Genomic DNA, 19,016 nt, shown 5'->3' with positions numbered 1-19,016 from the left:
TTGTGCTTTGAGGTATATATTTTATGGTTACGTTAGTTGTGAACTGCATAAAGTTATTTCCATAGGGTGCTGGCTCAGTTATCCTCGGTAAATTTTTTTATTACTTTATGAATCTCTAAATTAATAAGCTTCTCTAAGTTTTTTTCTTTTCTGGGGGAAGGCAAATCTTTGACCAGGGAGAGTGTTAGGGGGGCAATAACATATCTAGCAAAGTAGGCAAATCAGTTACCTTACACTGTTTGCAGAAATTGCCTTACAAACTTTTACAGATGCTTTATGAACCAAAATTATAGTGCTACCCCTCCACGCCAGGGAAATAGAACTGATTTCATTTTCCAAAAGGGATCCTAATACTGTATTTTTTTAATCCATGAATTTAGTTGTTCAGCTTTCTCTCTTATCCTTCCTGCCACTTCACTTTCTCTTGCAGTTGTGACCATCTTTCCCCTTTGAAATACTCTTCTTATCCACTGTAGGCTTAGGAACTACTACGCAGGCCTGTTATAATTATGTATGACACAAGAGTAAATGGGTTCTAGAGATAGTCTGAAGGACTCTTTTCCAAGTAAAGTGAATTTCATGGGCTTTATAATGTAACTTCCAAGGGTTAAAGGCCTCTTTTGCTCACTTCCTTGTTCTCAATTGTGTTTTGGGCAAGACAGTTTACTAAATGGAAAAATTCCAACTTCTTGATACTTTTGTATTTCTTGAGTGAAACACGTACCCAGCAGGACATGCCAAATGGCTACTAAAAACATGTCACTTGCAAATAAATATGTTATAGTCATTGCATAAAGGGTGTCTTTCAGGGTTTGGGGGGAAGCTGGAGAAATTCATAAAAATGATATATTTGTTTTCCAATTTTCCACATATTTTAATAGTATTTCCATATTTCTGGAAATATTATTAGAGATGAAAAGAAACATAAAATAATGCTGTAATAGCAGTGAAAATAATTCCTAGGCCATAATTTTAGATCTACAGGCTAGAGTAGGTTTCAAAGAAAGCATAATGTGTTTGTTCATCTGTTTCAATTTATAGTTAGCTTTTTAGAGAAGCCAAATTTATCAGTGTATTTGAATAACCTTGGAGTATAGCTTTTCCACTTGGTGACATGTGAAATAGTAGCTTTCAATAGAAATTAATAGATATCACTTAAAAGACAACTGTTTTGTAAACCCAATCAGGACCAAAGTGAATTGTCTGATGATGGCTTAAAAGAATTTTGATCCAGGGTAATACTAAGTAAGTATGAAATTATTTTAACCCATTTTTAAAAGCCTGGGCATCTGTAGTTATTTTCACACTGGTTATGGAACTTGCCTACAATAAACTGCACAGATGTTTACTTTCTGGAATCAAAGATGGTGTTAGGCAAGAAGCCCAGCACCCATTCTGCATGGCTTTCTCCTATTGCTCACTTCTGAATGAATTCTGTGAAATGATACATCAAAATGCTTTTACTAGAGAATGACATTTTTTATGCATGCAATTGCAAAAACATATTTCTTTACTTCCTGAGAAACCTCAATAGGTTTCTTGTGTAAAGAAAATGTTCTTTGGTCTAATAAGTGGAGAAATGCATAAAATCTTTCCTTTTGAGAGATTCACAATGCAATGAGAAGCTGTAAGAAGCACTGCAGTTTAATTTTTCTTAGCTTTGTTGAATCACTGTTCTGTAAGATACTGGTTTGTGAAATGCTGTTTTAGTAGAATCTATTGACTTGCCAATGGATGGGAAATGAGGTTCAAGGAAAAAATACAAGTAAAAATTAATGTTTATATTTTGAGCCTGGACAAATAGGAAGAATCGTTACTCTGTTGACAAGAAAGGAACCACAAATAAAGTTTCAGGTGGAGGAAATTATGAGTTCCATTCTGAGTTTACTGAGATTAATGTGAAGATCCTTTGGGGTTATAAAAGTCCAGAGACTGGAAATTCAGATATAGAGATCATTAGAATGGTCCTGATGGGAGATGACCATTCAGCCACACACAGGAGCAATAATGAAGCCAGGGAAGTAGTTTATATTGAGGGAAAAAAATGACGCAAAACGAGGAAAGAATGCCAAAGGCAAAATGTCTCCCTCTATGTTAGGACCCCTCAGAAAGTTGAGAAGAGAAGGGGAGAAGGATGTGTTTTCAGAAGCCAAAATTAGCAAATCATGAGAAGAAAAAAATGTTACACAGAGGTAAAATAAATTAAAACCTCAGGTACGGTCATTGAATGTAGTGATTTAAGTAAACTGGAAACCTTCTAGAGAGCATTGTGGCATTATGGTAATGACCAAAACCTATGGAAGCTCATGCAAGTGTGAAAGGGATTCATTATATTAGTTGTGATAATAAATAAATGGAAAATTTAAATGTTCTTCAATAAATGAATGATTGTATAAATCATGGCAGACCTCTCCTATAGAATGCCATACAGGCTTTAGAAACAATGAGTAAACTATGTATGTACTAAAATAGAATGAAGCTCAAACTAATTTTTCTCTGTACTGTAAGTGAATCTGGAGTATCCCCCAAAGACTTTCGTATTGAAGGCTTGGTCCCCAACCTTTGGCAATATTGGGAGGTGATGAAACCTTTAAGAGGTAAGGCCTGGTGAAAAGAAGTCAGGAATTGGGACATGCCCTTGAAGTGGATATTAAGACCTTGGCCCCTTCCCTTCTCTCATTCTGTCTTTCCTTCCCAGCTGCCTTGAGGTGAGTAACTTTGCTCCACCACATAATCCCCACCATGATATTCTGCCTTGCTAAGGTCCAAAATCAATGGAGTCAGTTGATCACAGACTGAAACCATAAGCCAAATTAAACCTTTGCTCCTTATAAGTTGATTATTTCAAGTATGTTGTCACAGTAATAGAAAGCTAACACAGGCATGAACTATGTATTTTTTCTTACTTTTGTAATACCTAATCCCTAGCATAGATGTGTGTCTCAATAAAGCAGGAGGCAATGTCACTCACAAGATTAAGGGCAGTGGAGAAGAACTGCATCTGAGGAAGGATGAGAAAGAACGTCCAGAATGTGGACTCTAATTTTCAGCTGGAGACCATTTACCCCAACCACCCACATTCAAAACAGGTGAATAAGTAGACTTGGGGGAATTTGTGAATATTCTGATAGGATTAAAACCATGGGCTAGTGTTATGTAGATAGCATGCTGTTCTGTGACATTCTTTGGCAATGCTGGACAGCCTATGAGCTGGAGTAGAACAAGGCAAAGTGGGTGGAGAACAGACAGATGGTGAGGGGAAAGAGTGATTACTGCTGAAAAGTAAAAATGGTTTCACAGCAACAAATGATAGAACAAAAAGATGGAACCTGTTGGTTAATGAGAAAATTTCTGAACTCAGGAAAACAGCAATAAAATGAGAAGGCTGGCCTCTCACTGATGACCAACAGATTGGCCTTAGACTGAGTGAGTGACTCAAATGAGCAATAGGTCACTGGATTGCTCCACTTTCTTCCAAATAATCACAGCTAGGTTAATGTTAAGATCAGGTTAACTGGGTGGAAGTATTTCTCTAATTGTAGAAGCAGTGCACCTTGACAAATAAAATGTGGAATCAAATTGTCCATTGGCTTCCAGAGTCTTGGGTTGGATTCTGACCTACCACTTTGAGTAGCAGCTCAGTCCTTCACAAATGCAGTGGCTGATTAAGGCTATTCTGGCAGTTGTTTCTGAAATAGTATCTCAGTCAATTGATCAATCTCACTCCAGCAGCCTGTTGGACTCAGCATTGGTATTGTGCCTTCTGCCCAGATCCAGCTGGCTTTTCCCAGGCTATTGCTGGACATCCAGCCATAATGCAGTAATTCCATTACTCTGGTAATGGAATTGCCAGAGTAGAAGGTGGACCACAGTATATGGTATTGTCCACCATTCCAAGAAAGGATCAGAAGCAACTGTTTAAGTTATTAAAAGGGGTGGGAGTAGGGAGATGGAAAGCACAGACAATGTTCTTCTGATCTCAGTGTGTGATTGCTTTGTGTTTTAATGCTCCTGGCTTTTGAGTTTTTGTTTATTTTTAATTTTTTTTTCTTTTTATTATTTGTCCTTATGAATGTGTCACTTGTAAACCAGAGGGTTGAATCTATCAGTGTCCTGCTTTAGCCATATGTGCTATTCAAAATTGCTTAATGATCTGGGTTTCATAACTACTTCAGAGAATTAAATAAGAACATTTTCCATGAAAGATTTGTGAGTACTATATTACATAAAATCTGTGAGTAAACAAGGAATCCACAGTTAAAAATTATGTACATACTGATCCCCCATGTTCCTCAACACCCCGCATACCAGCAAGTGTTTCTGTTTTTCACAGTCCAGCCAGGCGTCTATTTTATCTGGCCTTGGGCTTGGGGACTTCAATCTTTAGCTTTTCACCATCTGTAATTATACATTCAGGGTCTTCACAGATACTAAGAATAAGATGATTCACTGCACAGAAAACAGAAGCTAAATGAAGGAAATGGAATTCAACTTCACTGTAACTCAATGTCTTTTGAATAGCCCTGCAGGTGGATTAATGTCAGAACAGAACAACCATCCTGGCTGTCAAGTCACAACTTCCTGTTACGGTGTCCTGTGTAGTTTGCCTGGTCTTTTTCCATCTCCGGCACTACTTGATTTGATGGCCTATTGTTCTAGGAAGCTATGTTATAGGGCCAGTGAAGAGAAGGGCTCCATGATACAGGGTGAATTAGGGACAGGAGACATTCACAAATTCTTTTCCTTTTGTGGTCTCATGCAGCATTATTATTTTTTTTTAATCTGGACTAGAGTTCTGAATCTGGCAGAGTTTAATGTTATAACTCATGTTTCTCTTCCCTTTGTTGCCTTTGATTTGTTGCATGAACTGTCCTCAGGCTTTTCTTAGGCACCTAAAATATAGCTTCAGGCATAAATGGCCAGACCCTAGGCTTAATTATCTCAGTGTGAGAGGCTATAGAATAATGCTTTATGTGCTGCTTTCTGAATCATCCATATCTACTCCTGAATGACAGGAACAGTGAGTGTCTGGGAATTGTCCTTTCCTAGAATAGGACACCAGAATTTTGCATTGAGTGGGACCCCACACTCATTTTGTCTCACTTTTTATTTTGCAAAGGAGGAAAATGCAAACCCAAAGCTTAGGAGACTAGCTCAAGGCTGTGATTAGGGAGGGGAAGCCTTGGGATGACAACAAGCTTCTAGACCCCTCCTTTTGCTCTCTTCTAAGACCTCCATGGAGCTATTTATCATCACTAATCCTAACACCAGGTTAAAAATTGCATTAGACCTTTCCCAGAGGCTATCCAACAAAATTAAGCATAGAAATGCAACAGGCCCATTTTTAGTAGCTGGCTGAAAGAAATGCTTATTTCAAGGTCTTTGGACCTTATTCACCCAAAAGATCTCTTCTCTGTAAGACTGAACCATGACAAGCCCAATCCTTAAATTCTCTGTGCTCAGATACCCCAGTTAATAAAGACAGAAATAGAACAAGCTTTCATTTTTATTCATTCACTTAAAGATGAGATATGCCTCCTTCCAATAATGTTCTCCTTCTCTCCTCCTATCTTATCAGTTTCTAGTCATTTGTATCTTTATAAATAAATATTAATTTAAGAATGATAAGAAATGGAATTGTTTAACAAAATCTAATGGATAGGAATATTGAGACTTGTTCTTTGTGCCTTGTCACTTAGCTGTTCCTTTAACCATATCAAAGGCTGATAACTTCAGGAGCCAGGAGAAATGGGAAGAAATGACACCAAGCTTCGGGTTTCAAAATCAACCACTGGGTCCTGGTCTACTGCTCCCTACTGACACTTCATCAGCTTCAAGTTGGACATTGATGCTCACACCATAGAGTTCTCAAGAGAGTTATTTAGGACCTTCTAGGTGACAGCATTCTGCATACTCAAAAATGATGAAAAATTAGAACCAATGTGAAATTCCATAACTTAAAAAAAAACTTTCATGAGTTACAGAGTTTGAATCTATGTCCCTGAGAATACCAGACAGGGAATTGGCCCCTAAAATATTGCCTATTCCCCTAGAAAACTGTTTGTTTACAAGCACTTATTCCTAGAAAGTTTTATGATTGGCTGAGTCTACAAATGGAGATTCAAATAGAGAAGTGAATCAATTAAAGACAAGATTCATACTGAAATTACTTTAAATGGGGAAAACCAAGTAATTAAGGCAGACTGGTTGGAGCCCTGAGTTATCTGGATGGTGCTAAGAATAAGATGGGACCTGTAAGCAAGGGCTGGATGTTGTCTTAGGTTCCTAATGAGACTGTAACCATGTGGCAGCAAACTCCATGAGAAATATTAGCAAATATTAAATGCCACGTTGATGATAAATTCTCTATAACTATTAAGTTATAGCTTCTAAATATTAAAGTGACTGAAAAATGAAAAATACTTACTGCAGCATGCTATAGATAGCAGCAAATTCTATAAATTTTGTAATCATCAACTTCCTCTCTGTCTTCGAGTTTTCTCCAGAACATTAGGCATTACTATTATCAGTAATAATAATGGCATTTAAAGTTTATGGAATGCTATGTGAAAGCTGTTTCTCAGGGAAATTTACACATATGATCTCATTCTCACAAAAACTCTGAGACAGGTATAGTCCACATGTTGGAGAACTTAATTCATGCAGTCTTGTGGTAAAGGTCTGAAAGCTTTACTAAACATGTGACAGCTAAAGTTTTGAGAATAAAACAACTTCTCAAGATCACATGGCTGATAAGTAGAAGAATGAACATAGGCTAGCTGAATCTGTAGCCTGGGTCTTTTAACAACTACTTTGAATTTCCCTTTTAAAAATGTCCACAGGCTGATGAAATTACAGAAAGTAAATATGTCCTATATACTGGTTTTGCTTTCATGATGACTTTCTCCAGATGACCAGCATCCCTGCCCAGAAAACCACTTCCTTCTTTTTCTCTCTTCACAATCTCTTTCAAAATCATATTTTTAAAATTCCTACTGTTCCTAGTATCAGAATCCTTTTGGTTGTTAGGAACAGAAAATCTAACTCAACTTGGCAATAGAGGGTATTTATTTCTTGGCCCATTAAATTGGCAAATTCAGACTCTACAGCTAAATGACATCTTCCAGGACCCTTTTTCTTCCTCCCCTTTCATGCTGCCCTTTACGGGGTTAGTTTCTCTGAAAGATGGCTTTCTTTAGGACTGCCAATGACTCCAAGGGCAACAGAGTCCCTCTCCCACATACAAGAGACAAAAAGTTGTCTAATTCTGGAATCTCTGTCCAAAGAAGAAACTCTTTTCTTCTCAGAAGACTTCAGCAAACCTATTCTTCCAAATGACTCTTCCAACATTGGTCATGATACCATTACTGAAGCCATAATTGTGCAACAGGATGAAGTGGGATTTCACCAGGTAGGCCTGATCCCAACACTCCACACTAGAGCAGTGAGACACTAGCACAGGAACTGTATGGAGGAGACATGATGGATCCAAGGTAATAAATGCAGTTACCAGGAGCTCCCTGCCAACTGTCCACTCAAGTTCTTACCAGCACCACCAGAGTCCCAGCATGCCAGTGTAAGAGCAAGTCTAAAGATTGCCAGAGAAATTTGTCTGTATTGAAAGATGAAAAACCTGTGTTCCATAGGTTGTTTTGCTAGTAAAAAACTGCAGGGATTAAAATCCCTAATAGCATCATAATTATTCATCTTTACACATACACACACATAATTTTTTAATTTTTTTATTTTGGTACTGGGAATTGAATTCAGGGGCACTCGACAACTGAGCCACATCATTTTTCAATTGTTCAATAAAAGTGGCCTTGGGAGGTGATTTAATGGGAACGATTTTCTTTTTGTTAAATAAAGGAAACATGCAATTTACTTGAGAGACACATAATAATGTCAGGGAAGGTCTCTTAAGAAAACAAATGAGGACAAAAGAGAAAAAGAGAAAAAGGAAAAGAAAGCAAAAAGCAAAAGAGGGAAGAGAAACAGCTGTTACTGGGTTATTTAGAAATCATCAAAATAATCAATGTAGACCCTGGGCCAATCATTCATGAACTTTACCAAAGTACAAAGTATGAAGTGTGTGATAGATAGAATTGCTATGCTATCTCCTAGGAATTACTCCTAGGAGAACACCTTCTGTAGCCAAGAAGCCAGTGTGTTGTGGCTTGGTAAACTCTCGACGCAACTATCAAATGTTGCTTTCTTTCCTAGCCTACTACCCTCCCATCAAATGACTCCACTCAAGCTCAAACTTACCTCAGTTAACAAGGAAATAATGATTTTACAACCCAGGATATTTGTGCTTTATCTGGATTAACCCAGGGATGGGAAGTTGTGTTCAGAAGATACAGTGACAGTTGTAAGTAATATTCTGTCCTTGTCACCTGAGGCCTAGACTATTACTGCAGCAAACTCCCAGCTGGTCTATCAGCCTAGAGAAACTGGAGTTTCTCTACTCCATTGCATCCTTCACATCTGTATCTGATCAAACCCTGTGAACTTCCTTGTGATTCTCTCTTTCTCTTTAATTATTGAACTGTAAAGAAACCAGGCAATACCTACCTTGTCCTTATTATCTTTAATTATTGAACTGTAAAGAAACCAGGCAATACCTACCTTGTCCTTATTATCTCCCATTTTCCACCTAAACCTACTCAGTTCAGTGCTCAGCAATCTGTCCACTTGCATTTGCCTGAACAAGAAGGTATTTTCCAACCACTAAGACTGCCTTTGCTGTTCCATTCACCCAAAATCCCTTTCCCCACGCACCTCTCCTACCAATCTTCCCAGACTAAATTCCTTTACATGTGTGGAAATCCAACTCAAATCTCTAATGACATCTCTTTTCATTGAACACAAAGAGATCCTCTCCTGTTGTAATCCAGAAGAGAAATGGATTTGTGCTTGTCCGGGTACTTAGTGACTTGAATTGCAGGTACTAGGGTTCATGCTATAAATCTCCTTCATTGGGTTATAATGATGACATACAGTATTACCCCATTTAAAAAAAATTGGGGGGCTGGGGTTATGGCTCAGCGGTAGAGCGCTCGCCTTGCATGTGCAAGGCTTTGGGTTTGACCCTCAGCACCACATAAAAATAAATAAATAAATAAATAAAGTTATCATGTACAACTACAAAAAAAATATTTAAAAAGTTTCTTCATTGTTTACTATATATTATGGGTAAATGATGATGTAAAAACAAGTATGTTTTACCACTTCCAGATTATATATTTGTTATTTATTTTTATTAATTTATTTTAATTGGTGTATAATAGTTATTCATAAAGTAGGATTCATTGAGATATTCATACATGTGCATAACATAGAAAAACAAGTATTTTTAAAAGAATAGTATAAGAAAATAAAAAAGGATATTAGAGCTTTAAACATAATTCAGGGCACTATAGAAATTACTGACAGGAACTTAAAGCAATCCAGTCTCCCTTCATGCTTTTAAGAGACAATGATCCTTTTTCATTGACTAGGTTGACAATCCAAACTGCTATATAATATTGACATAAATAAATATATGTCAAAAAGGAAAAAAAAGAATAGTGTTAGAACCTGAAAAGTATCTCATTTTTAAAAATGTCCCAAACCAAGCTTTTCATCATTTTAATTATCCCTGACTTGCTTTTCCCATAGTCCTTTCCATTTTAATAATTGAAAATCCATCCATCATTCAAGCTTGCTGAGGACAAAAACATGTACATCAGCTTTGAGTCCCTGAGCAACACCTCCCTCGATCACTCCTCACCTATATTTTTGCAGCAGGTGTTGAATAGTCTCCCTGCATCCCCACTCACCTCTTTCCCTATTATCTTTTCTCCAAATAAAGACAGAATAAGTCAGATCATATAATTTCTCTGTATAAAACCCTCCAAGTGCTTCCCAGCTGACTCAAGTCCAGTCTTTGTAAGTATCTCTAATGTCCTGTATAACTGACCCCACACAGCCCCCCTACCTTTCTGACTTGATCTCTTCACTGCCATCATTTCATTCTAGCCTCTCCTCAAAAGGCAAGCACTCTCCTCCATTCTGTCACCTAATTTCTGTTTTTCCCCTCTGACCTACTCTTCTACTCTGAGAGCTGCCTGGCTTCCTCCTTAGCACCTTCCCATCTCTGCCAAAATCTTGTCAGTGTGGCCTCCCTGATGGTCCAATTTAAAATAGATTCATCACCTTCCCCAATTTGCACGTACTCTGTCCCCTTTCCCTGCTGTATTCTTCACCAAGGCAATTACCATTTGACATAGCTCTCTATTTCTTTTACCTAATTGTTTATTCTCTATTGCTCTTCTCACTTTCATTAGAATGTAAACTCCATGAAGCCAGGAATTTTTGTCTTATTTCTTCTTTGATGCAGAGTCTAGAAACGTGCAGCTTGCAAAGTATACATTTGAAAAATATCTGTTGAATGGGTGGGTGATGAATAATTAATCTTTAAACTCAGAGTGTTAATTATTCAAGGAAAAAGGATGTTGCTTTAGTCAGATTTTTCTGCCACTGTAACCAAAAGGACAATTATACGGGGCTAGAGTTGTGGCTCAGTGGTAGAGTACTTGCCTTGCCTGTGTGAGGAACTGGGTTCGATTCTCAGCACCACATATAAATAAGTGAATAAAGTAAATGTCCGTCAACAACTAAAAAAAAAAACAATTATAGAGGAGAAAAGTTTATTTGGCACTCATGGTTTCAGAGGTCTCAGTTCATAGATGGCCAACTCCATTCCTTAGGTGAGGCAAGACATCATGGCAGAGAGTGTGTGAAGGAAAGCATCTCAGGACACAGTACCAGGGCACAGAGAGATAGCTCCACTGTCCAGAGACAAGATATATATCCGAAAAGCATGCTCCCCAATGACTGACCACCTCCAGCCACGCCCTACCTGCCTACATTTACCACCCAGTTAATCCATATCAGTGGATTAATACACTGATTAGGTTAAAGCTCTCATAACCCAATCATTTCACCTCTAAACTTTTTTCCATTGCGTTTTCTAGAGAGTAATGGAAGGGAGGCAGAACAGGGTTATAGAGCTTTCGAGTTAAAATCTTACACATTCGTTTCTGTAGCTTCTCACAAAAAGCAGGTTAGATCAGACTTAATAGCTCTCCATCCTGCTCATATACCCACTATGGTGACAGCAATCTTTCTCTTAGTGAACAGTCTCTTTGTGGAACTGAGAATGAGGTGGGTGCGGGGTTACGAGAAGACAGTTTCTCAGGACTTCTCTTTTGAATGTTGCCCAGTTCTTCCTAATTATATCATTTCATTATCACGTCCCAGGAGCTTCTATTTTATATTGATTTTATTGCTGAGCTAATTGATGTTGACACCTGCTATTCTCCTCTGAACACATTACCAGGAGCATCAATCACTTTCTTTTTGCATTGATGAAGTAATCATCCTATTAAACCTGAAGGGCTGACTGCAGCAGAGGCAGGTCAATAATCCTTGTTAGGACCATTTTCTATCATCTGTGTTTCATCCATTAGACCAAACTACGAGCATCAGGATGTCTTTATTGCTATTATCGTTCTCAAATGCTAAGTCCCCCTGTTTGTCCTCAGGGCTAACACAGCCTACTTGAAAAGAAAAGGCTTTCCTGGCCTCCTAACTCATCTCTCAACTTGCCCTCCAGTGGCAAGATGATCCTCCTTAAATGCAAATCTGAATGTGGCATTGCAAGTCACAGTACCATATTGGAGTCACACTGATGTGGAGAAAAAGTTAAAATTATTATGTCCCTTAGATTTATTTTTATAAAAATATAGAAAAATGCAAAATGGGCAAAACATATGATATATGTAAAAATGTGAGTATATAATATATATATATATATAAAAAATATAAAATTAGGCTAAATGCATTCATATAGATACAACAAAAGTCTAAAGGTATTTGCAGCAAAACATTTTCAGTGTTATGAGTTATTGCCCCCCAATGGTATGATTCCTGGTGACTATTATTTCTTCCTTTTTCAATATCTGTGATTTCCAATTTTAGTATAATTATTCTATCTTGTACATTTTTAATTCTTTGAATACAAATATGACCATATCATTGCTAGGCTTAAATTTTTTCACTTAAAGCAACAATTTTTTTGATAAGATCAAGCAGAGAAGTAAGTGCAAGCTATCCCCTACCATGAGGGCTCTAACTGATCCCCAGGTAGCAGAGAAAACCAGGTGACTTTTTCTGCTAATTCTCCTCTGCTCCCAGACAGAGATTCTCCTTCATGAACAACCCTGATGGAAGTCTAGACCACTGTGAATAGGAGTCATAGCAAGAGTGCTAAGAGATGGATGAAGCCTTTTGAAAATGGTTCTTGCTCCCATTAGTTTGCTCAAGATTTTGTTCAATGTATAAATATCATAAATAGCTCCCTAGTGCTCATATTTGCACAGAGTATCCTCTGTGGCATGTGGGGCCTGGACTGAAGGGCAGTCTGAGAGGCCAGTGGGGGACTGGAGAGGCACTTTCTTCCTATGTAGGCTCAGTGAAAATCACATGACTTCCTGCCCTTCCAGTGACACCACTGCATTATTCCTCTTCACAAGCATTTCTCCACTCCTGGAACTCAGTGCCTCCCCTGTCCTATCTGTTAAGACTCTGCACAGTTGCCACCTTCTTCTAGAACTTTCCCTAACTTCCCCCAGCTGCATCTGAGTAAAGTCTTGTTCTATTAAGTTATTATTAGCAGCTTGTCCACACTTCCCCTCTGAACTCCTGATAATCACTTTGCGCTCCTTACACAGTCTCCTTATATCTGGCCCATACAACCCTTGATCTTTAACAGGGCCATGATTTGACTACTTTATTCTTAGCATCTGAACTTGAGATTTCATAGTATTCAGTAAATGCTAATTAAGTAAATAAATATGCAGATGGATGGATGGATAGATGGTGGATGGTAAAGAATACAGGTAAAATATGCTCCAAGCCAAATAAGGCTGTGACAGAAAAAGAGGCACATTAAATAGAGCACATACCATCCACATCCTGAATAAAAGCTTGAGAAAACTAATGCTGGAAAAAACAGCTTTTAAAAACCCTCATCTATCTCTGAGCTCTCTTGCTGTGTTGCTCCTCCTCAGACTATCTGAACTTCCACCAGGGCTGTTCATGAAGGAGAATCTCAGTATAAGAGGAGAGGAGAGGAGTATTAGCAGAAAAAGAGACACAATCTTACATTTTCCATCCCTACTACAGGATTACTAATTAGAGACCTCACAGGAGGGGGTAGCTCAGCTCCTGCTCACTTCTCTGACCAACATCATCATGAAATTATTGTCACTAGTACACAGTTCCCACAACAACCCTCTTGTCTAGTTATGTCAAGATTAGCACCTACAAATCCAAAATAGCATCTGACGCAACTTTCTATTCACAGAAGGGCACATGGGATGTGTTAACAACACCCTCACTGGATCCTTGGATGCTGAGAATAGGCCCAACAGCCAAGGGATAGGCAGCCTTGATATTTACCTTCTGATAACTGCACTGAGGGACAATCGGGGAATTTTAAAACTTTCTTTTGATAAAGCCTAAAAACCACCATGTCTGCTGTTACCAGAACTAAAACTAGCTTGGTCTGGTTTGGGAATCAACAGGAAGTCTGGCAGTTAGTTGGAAGATGTGGGGTCCTCATTGTGCACAACCTGGCTTGGTATATTTGGACAAGCCATTTCATCTCGTAGCCTTCCTGAAATTCCTTGCTTTCTTCTGTGCTTTGAAGGTGATGGATCAGCACCCCTTTGATCCTGGGGAAGGTAGGAGTCCCACCAGAGATAATGGCCACCATAGTGCTTGGCAAATATTCATCCTCAATCCCAGGAAAAATAGAGAGGAGAAGAGTTATGCTTTTAAAGCAGCAGCACTGGAAATGCTCTCCAGTTGTACTTTTAGCAAGAATAAAATCCTCCTACCCTCAGGCCTTTGGTGGTCTGGGGGTGGGCCTTTGGTAAGGAGATAACTCCCTTTGTTCTGCTACCTTCAACTTGTGGTAAAAGACTCATCCATGACCTCTCCTTGCCTGTCTGTCCCATCACTCTACGATCCAGGACAGCCTCATTGAATGGTTGATACATGGAGAAGCCCAATAGCAGTCAGAAATGGGAACGGCTATTCTCAGCAAATGGGAGGTTACTCAAGCCACAGGTAAATAAACATGGTTGCTTATTTTAGAAATAGTGTGTTTTTCTTTAAGTTTTGAAGATATTATATAATTAAAGAGTTATTATGTGAGCAGTCAATGTTAGTATAGTATTTGCTTCAAAAATAGTAATAGTGCCTACAGAAAGATAAGGAAAAATTTGGGAAAGAATATATTTAATCAAAAATAAGGTCCCAGATGAATATACTACTATCCTCACAGCTCAGGCTTTCTTTCAGAACTTGGACACTCCCTGATGGGCAGGAAGAAGAGCTCTTAGGTCAAATTAAAAAGTGTACTGATTAATTGACAGCTAATGATGAAGAGGCTATAATCCTTCAGAAAACAAATATGGACAGATTTGGTGTACTGCAGTGATCAAAAAAAATGTATATATATATATATATATATATATATATATATATATATATAATATTATTATTTAATTTTTTAAAGGAAGATAGAACAGGATAATTGAGAATTATTATTTCTCCTCAGAGTCTGGTCATCTTGTCACCCAATATAAATCTCTCAAAGAACCAACCAAACCAAGTATATATTTTTAAGCACTTTCACTTAATTTAGTAGGTTAAGCTGTTTATGTGGAAGATGACCACAATTTAGTGTAATGGTTCCTTTCATTACTATTTTTATATTTTCAAATGAAAACATTACAAAAACTCTGGAATCTATGAGAACTCATTTTGTTTTGTCTGGCTTTGGCTCTTTTGTATTGTACATTTTATAATTTAAAATCAGGGACCTTACTGTTAACAAGCAAGGCTTCCTGCCCCATGTGTACAGGGCACCTATCTGCAATATCACACCAATAAGCTTTAAGGAATGTGGGCCGACAAGAAAAGAGGACACACAGTTAAATGTATCTCCCAGATCAGTTGGTGGTGAAGGAACTTAAGCAGCCAGGGTAAAGGGATATAAAGGACTAAGTGGTTGTAATGGGAGTCTTGCTGGGAGAGTCCATACCCCCTCCACAGGTCCAGGTGAATTTGTGCATAACTCCTGTTCATCTCACAACTGTTGACAGCACTCCTCACTTCTAATCTAAGTCCACTGGACCTGTTCTCATTCCTTAGCAATACTCCTTAGAGAGTTTTGGTTCCACTTGCCTCTCAAGGACAGCTTAGATCAAGTCCTACAGTTCTGTTTCTGAATCCTGAAAAAGCTTGAACAGTTTTTAGGAACAGGGAAGTTGATATTTTATGTCTCAGATTCATTACCATGAGACTTAACCTAGACCATAGTACCATTTACCCACTGCCAAATAACAAGATCTGCTTCTTGGGATTATTATTAAGATAAAATTAAAGGAGATAATTTATATGAATTTTGGCATGGAAGAGTCACTCAAAAAGTGGGAGAATTTAATTCTCTTGCCTCTTTAACTTTTCATTTTTTTTTGAGTTTCAGTGTAATATAGACATAAAGGGGAGCTTTAGACCAGGAGGCCCTGATTCAAATTTCAACTCAGCTTTCTAGCAGCTGGGTGGCCTAGGGAAAATGTCTTGGTCTCTCTGAACCTCTCTTTTTTCTTCTATAAAAAGGAAATAATAGGAAATAATAGACCTCTTTGCAAGAATGCTATGAAGTCTACAAATCACATATACCAAATATCCGGCATATGTTAAGTACAGAATACATGATTGTTCTGTTTATCCTTAGACAAAATACCTTGCTCTATGAAATGAAGCTAATGATTAGGTTTCATAAAGATGCTTTATTGCATGACTATCTGTGATTTCAGATCCCTAGAATCTTACCTGGATGTTATTTTATGGTTGTCTCATCTGGAATTTTTAAGCCACTTTTGAGTCTTGTGGGAATATTTAAAGCTTCGTCTTGAAGGCAGTGTAAACAAAGACACCTATCAACTGCAGGCCATTGACCCACCCACAGGGGCACCCTGGAATAATTATAGCCCAGCTTCTACCAAAGTCTTGGAAAGGTTACATGACGCAGACAGATGTAGTAGGCATGAGATTACAGGCCAAGAGGAAGAGGTCGGGTTTGTGGGCAGTATATTTGACAAGCTCATACACTACAAGCCTTGTTCCGGGTCCCTTACAAAGCACCTCTTTAGGATGAAAACAAGATGTTCTTTGTAAATAAAAGTTCATGCATTTGAGTAATGAAGTCATTTTCCAGTGCTGCAGCAAAAGATATTCTTCTCCCAAGCCCTCTGGGTGAAGACTGCTAGGAAGAAGCAGGATGGTGGGCAAGACTCAAGACAAGATACTAGCACAAAGCATAGCAGTCCATCTCTAGAAAATGACAAACCTTGCTCAAGAAAGTAGGCACCCTGCCCCTCTGTCTCCTAGGATCATCTACCACTGGCTCCCACCCCTGGAATCCTTTTTCCACCCACTTTCCTGCAAACATAAAAGATCTATATAAATATAGATAAGACGTCTGGCACCTGGACTAAATAAATAAGAGATGTGAGGAAGCATTGCAAATTCTGAATATTCATCTGGAGCCCTTGGAGGGGCTCCAAACTAAGAGGGGAGGGGAGGCCACAAGGAGAGGCTGGACCTCAGTGTCTGAAAAGCCAACTTGGAGTGGGAGGGACTGGAAGTGGAAGGTGAAAGGGAGTGGTGAGAATGAGTGTGGGAAGGAAGCCAGAAGAGCGAGCGCAGTCCTCCGTCCTGGCCACCGAGCGCGCTGGCGGGTCGCACCCCCAGTCCCGTCTTTTGATGCTGGGCTTTAAGCTCCGTCCATCTGTAGGTTCTTGAACCAAAACCTCCTCCGGGGCTCCTGTAGGGGGGGGGGGAGAGACCGAGTGAGACAGAGTGAGGGAGGAAAAGAAGGGAGAAGAGAGGGAGAAAGAAAAACTCTCGCTAACTTTCTCACTCTCCCTTTTTCCCCCCCTCCAAATTTGCTGATTGGGCTGCCTGGCGTTCCAACATCTGGACCCAGAGAAGGTAAAATACCAGTCAGCAGCGCACCCCGTGGGGACCGAAGAAGACCAACAGTTCCAGAGTCCCGGAAAGCGCTGTTGGATGTCCGCGGGGAGATGGCTTTGAGCTCAGCCTGGTGCTCAGTCCTGTCTCTGTGGCTCCTCTGGGGTGTTGCCTGTTCCAGCGCAGCGTCGGGGGACGACAACGCCTTTCCTTTTGACTTCGAAGGGAGCTCAGTGGTCGGCAGGCCTGAGACGAGTGAGCCCCGCGTGGCTCCGGGACGCCTGCCTCCTGCTGCCGAGGTACAGTGTCCCTGCCATTGTCACCCTGCTGGGGCACCTGCGCCCCGCGGGCTGTGCCACAATTCTCTACAATTCTCTCTCTCTCTCTCTCTCTCTCTCTCTCTCTCTCTCTCTCTCTCTCTCTCTCTCTCTCTCTCTCTCTCTCTGTCTCTCTCCTTCCCCCTTCTTTCCCTCTCCCACTGCCTAGACTAGAACAGTTCAGAAACTTGAAATAGAGAGTTCCACTTTGTAAGTTGGGTTTGGGTGTTATGAGTTACAAGTTGAGGCTTTGGAACATGTCTATTCAAACTCAAAAAAGTGCATGTGTCCTTCATGCTCTGAGTGGGTCTGTTAGACTCATCTGGGACTGTAGCCACACATCAGTGATTTTATTAATTGTTATTATTATTAATGCTTTTTTTTATGTCCCAGTAGTCATTTTTGTCAAGCCACAGTTCTTAATGTATGTGCCCCGTCACTGCCTTCCTGCTCCTTTGCTCTTGGGACAAGGGAAACATAACTTTTTTCCCCTCACGATATAACTTCTTTTTAACTAAAATTAAACAAAAGATCTGTACAGAGAGGAGTGAAGGGTTAAGTGGGAGGTAATGGGCCATCAAAGAAGTTGTTAGGAAACTGCAGAGCAGATACCTTCAATAGAAATAAACCATTATATTCCAGAAGCAAGACTAAATCAAGTCCCATCGCTGAAGTTAAAATGATCAATATATTCCATTGGTAATATGTTATTTATTCAAATTTATAGTTGCTGCTTGAATACCTTATAATAGCTTTTAAGTTGAAAACATAACCAAAGCATGGAAATTTGGTGAAAGAGAATGACCCCAGAGTAAATGATTTAAGAGCCCCCTGAGCTCAGACAGACAACAGTATATCCAGTGCGTGGGAGATACTAAATAGGAGGAAAATGAAGTCACCTAAGTTCATGGGAAAGGAAAGAGCAATTGGCCTAACAAAACACACACATGCACACACACACCATATTCTATATCTATGGTTACAGTAACCATTCAACTAAAATAGTTGAGTGGAGTGAAGCTATTTCTAACATCACTGAAGTCTGTACTGTTGCTCTTAATTCTACCAATTGTTAACATAACTGTAGTTATTAATTATTGATTTAAAAAAAAGATGCATGAAGATGATCCTTCTTCAGAGTAAGCCCTACTCACAACCCCCACCACTTAGGAGGAGAGTAGATACAGCCCTTACATGCAGCTCTTGTTCTGGTGCAAAACATAACCTCCCTGAGAAGGAGAAGGACATGGCTTTTGGTCAGTTTCACTCCTAGACACTTAGGAGAGGCTAGACCAGGAGAGACTCCACACAATGGGACAACATTGCTTCTCTGCAGTCTTGGAATTAATCCTGGTGAAGCTTTATCTTCACCTGTTGCTTTGAGCATGGAAAGTCCCTGAGTGAAACACTTGACTAGGATTGGCAGATAGAACACAACATGCCCAATTAAATTTGAATTCCAGATAAACAATGGATAAATTTGGGGTCATATCCCAAATATTGCACAGGACATATGTATACTAAAATATTTTCACTGTTTATGTGAAATTCAAATTTATCTAGGAATCTTGTGTGTTTCCTAATAAATCTAATATAACTTTTTGTAAC

The 19,016-nt window shown here is 39.2% G+C and overlaps 1 protein-coding gene across 3 annotated transcripts in view; it reads left to right on the top strand.

The window, feature by feature from the left end:
• Positions 1-14,086: 14,086 nt before the first annotated feature.
• Lama4 (laminin subunit alpha 4) overlaps positions 14,087-19,016 on the top strand; it is a 139,674-nt gene continuing 134,744 nt past the window's right edge. Inside the window, exons 1-2 of one of the 3 annotated variants that reach the window (XM_058574377.1) lie at positions 14,087-14,178; positions 17,108-17,390. In XM_058574377.1, the coding sequence (XP_058430360.1) occupies positions 14,096-14,178; positions 17,108-17,390 (366 nt within the window). In that variant the 5' untranslated portion in view covers positions 14,087-14,095. Of the gene's footprint in view, positions 14,179-16,755; positions 16,912-17,107; positions 17,391-19,016 lie in introns of those variants that run through there. The other 2 variants (XM_046429937.2, XM_046429939.2) reach the window with 2 other exon arrangements.

Source organism: Marmota monax, unplaced genomic scaffold, assembly GCF_021218885.2.
Source record: "Marmota monax isolate L192 unplaced genomic scaffold, Marmota_monax_Labrador192_F-V1.1 WCK01_AAM20220418_F8-fsc00276, whole genome shotgun sequence".
Classification (NCBI taxonomy): Eukaryota; Metazoa; Chordata; class Mammalia; order Rodentia; family Sciuridae; genus Marmota; species Marmota monax.
Note: the sequence above shows the minus strand (reverse complement) of the source record. Positions and strands in the feature narration are given on the sequence as shown.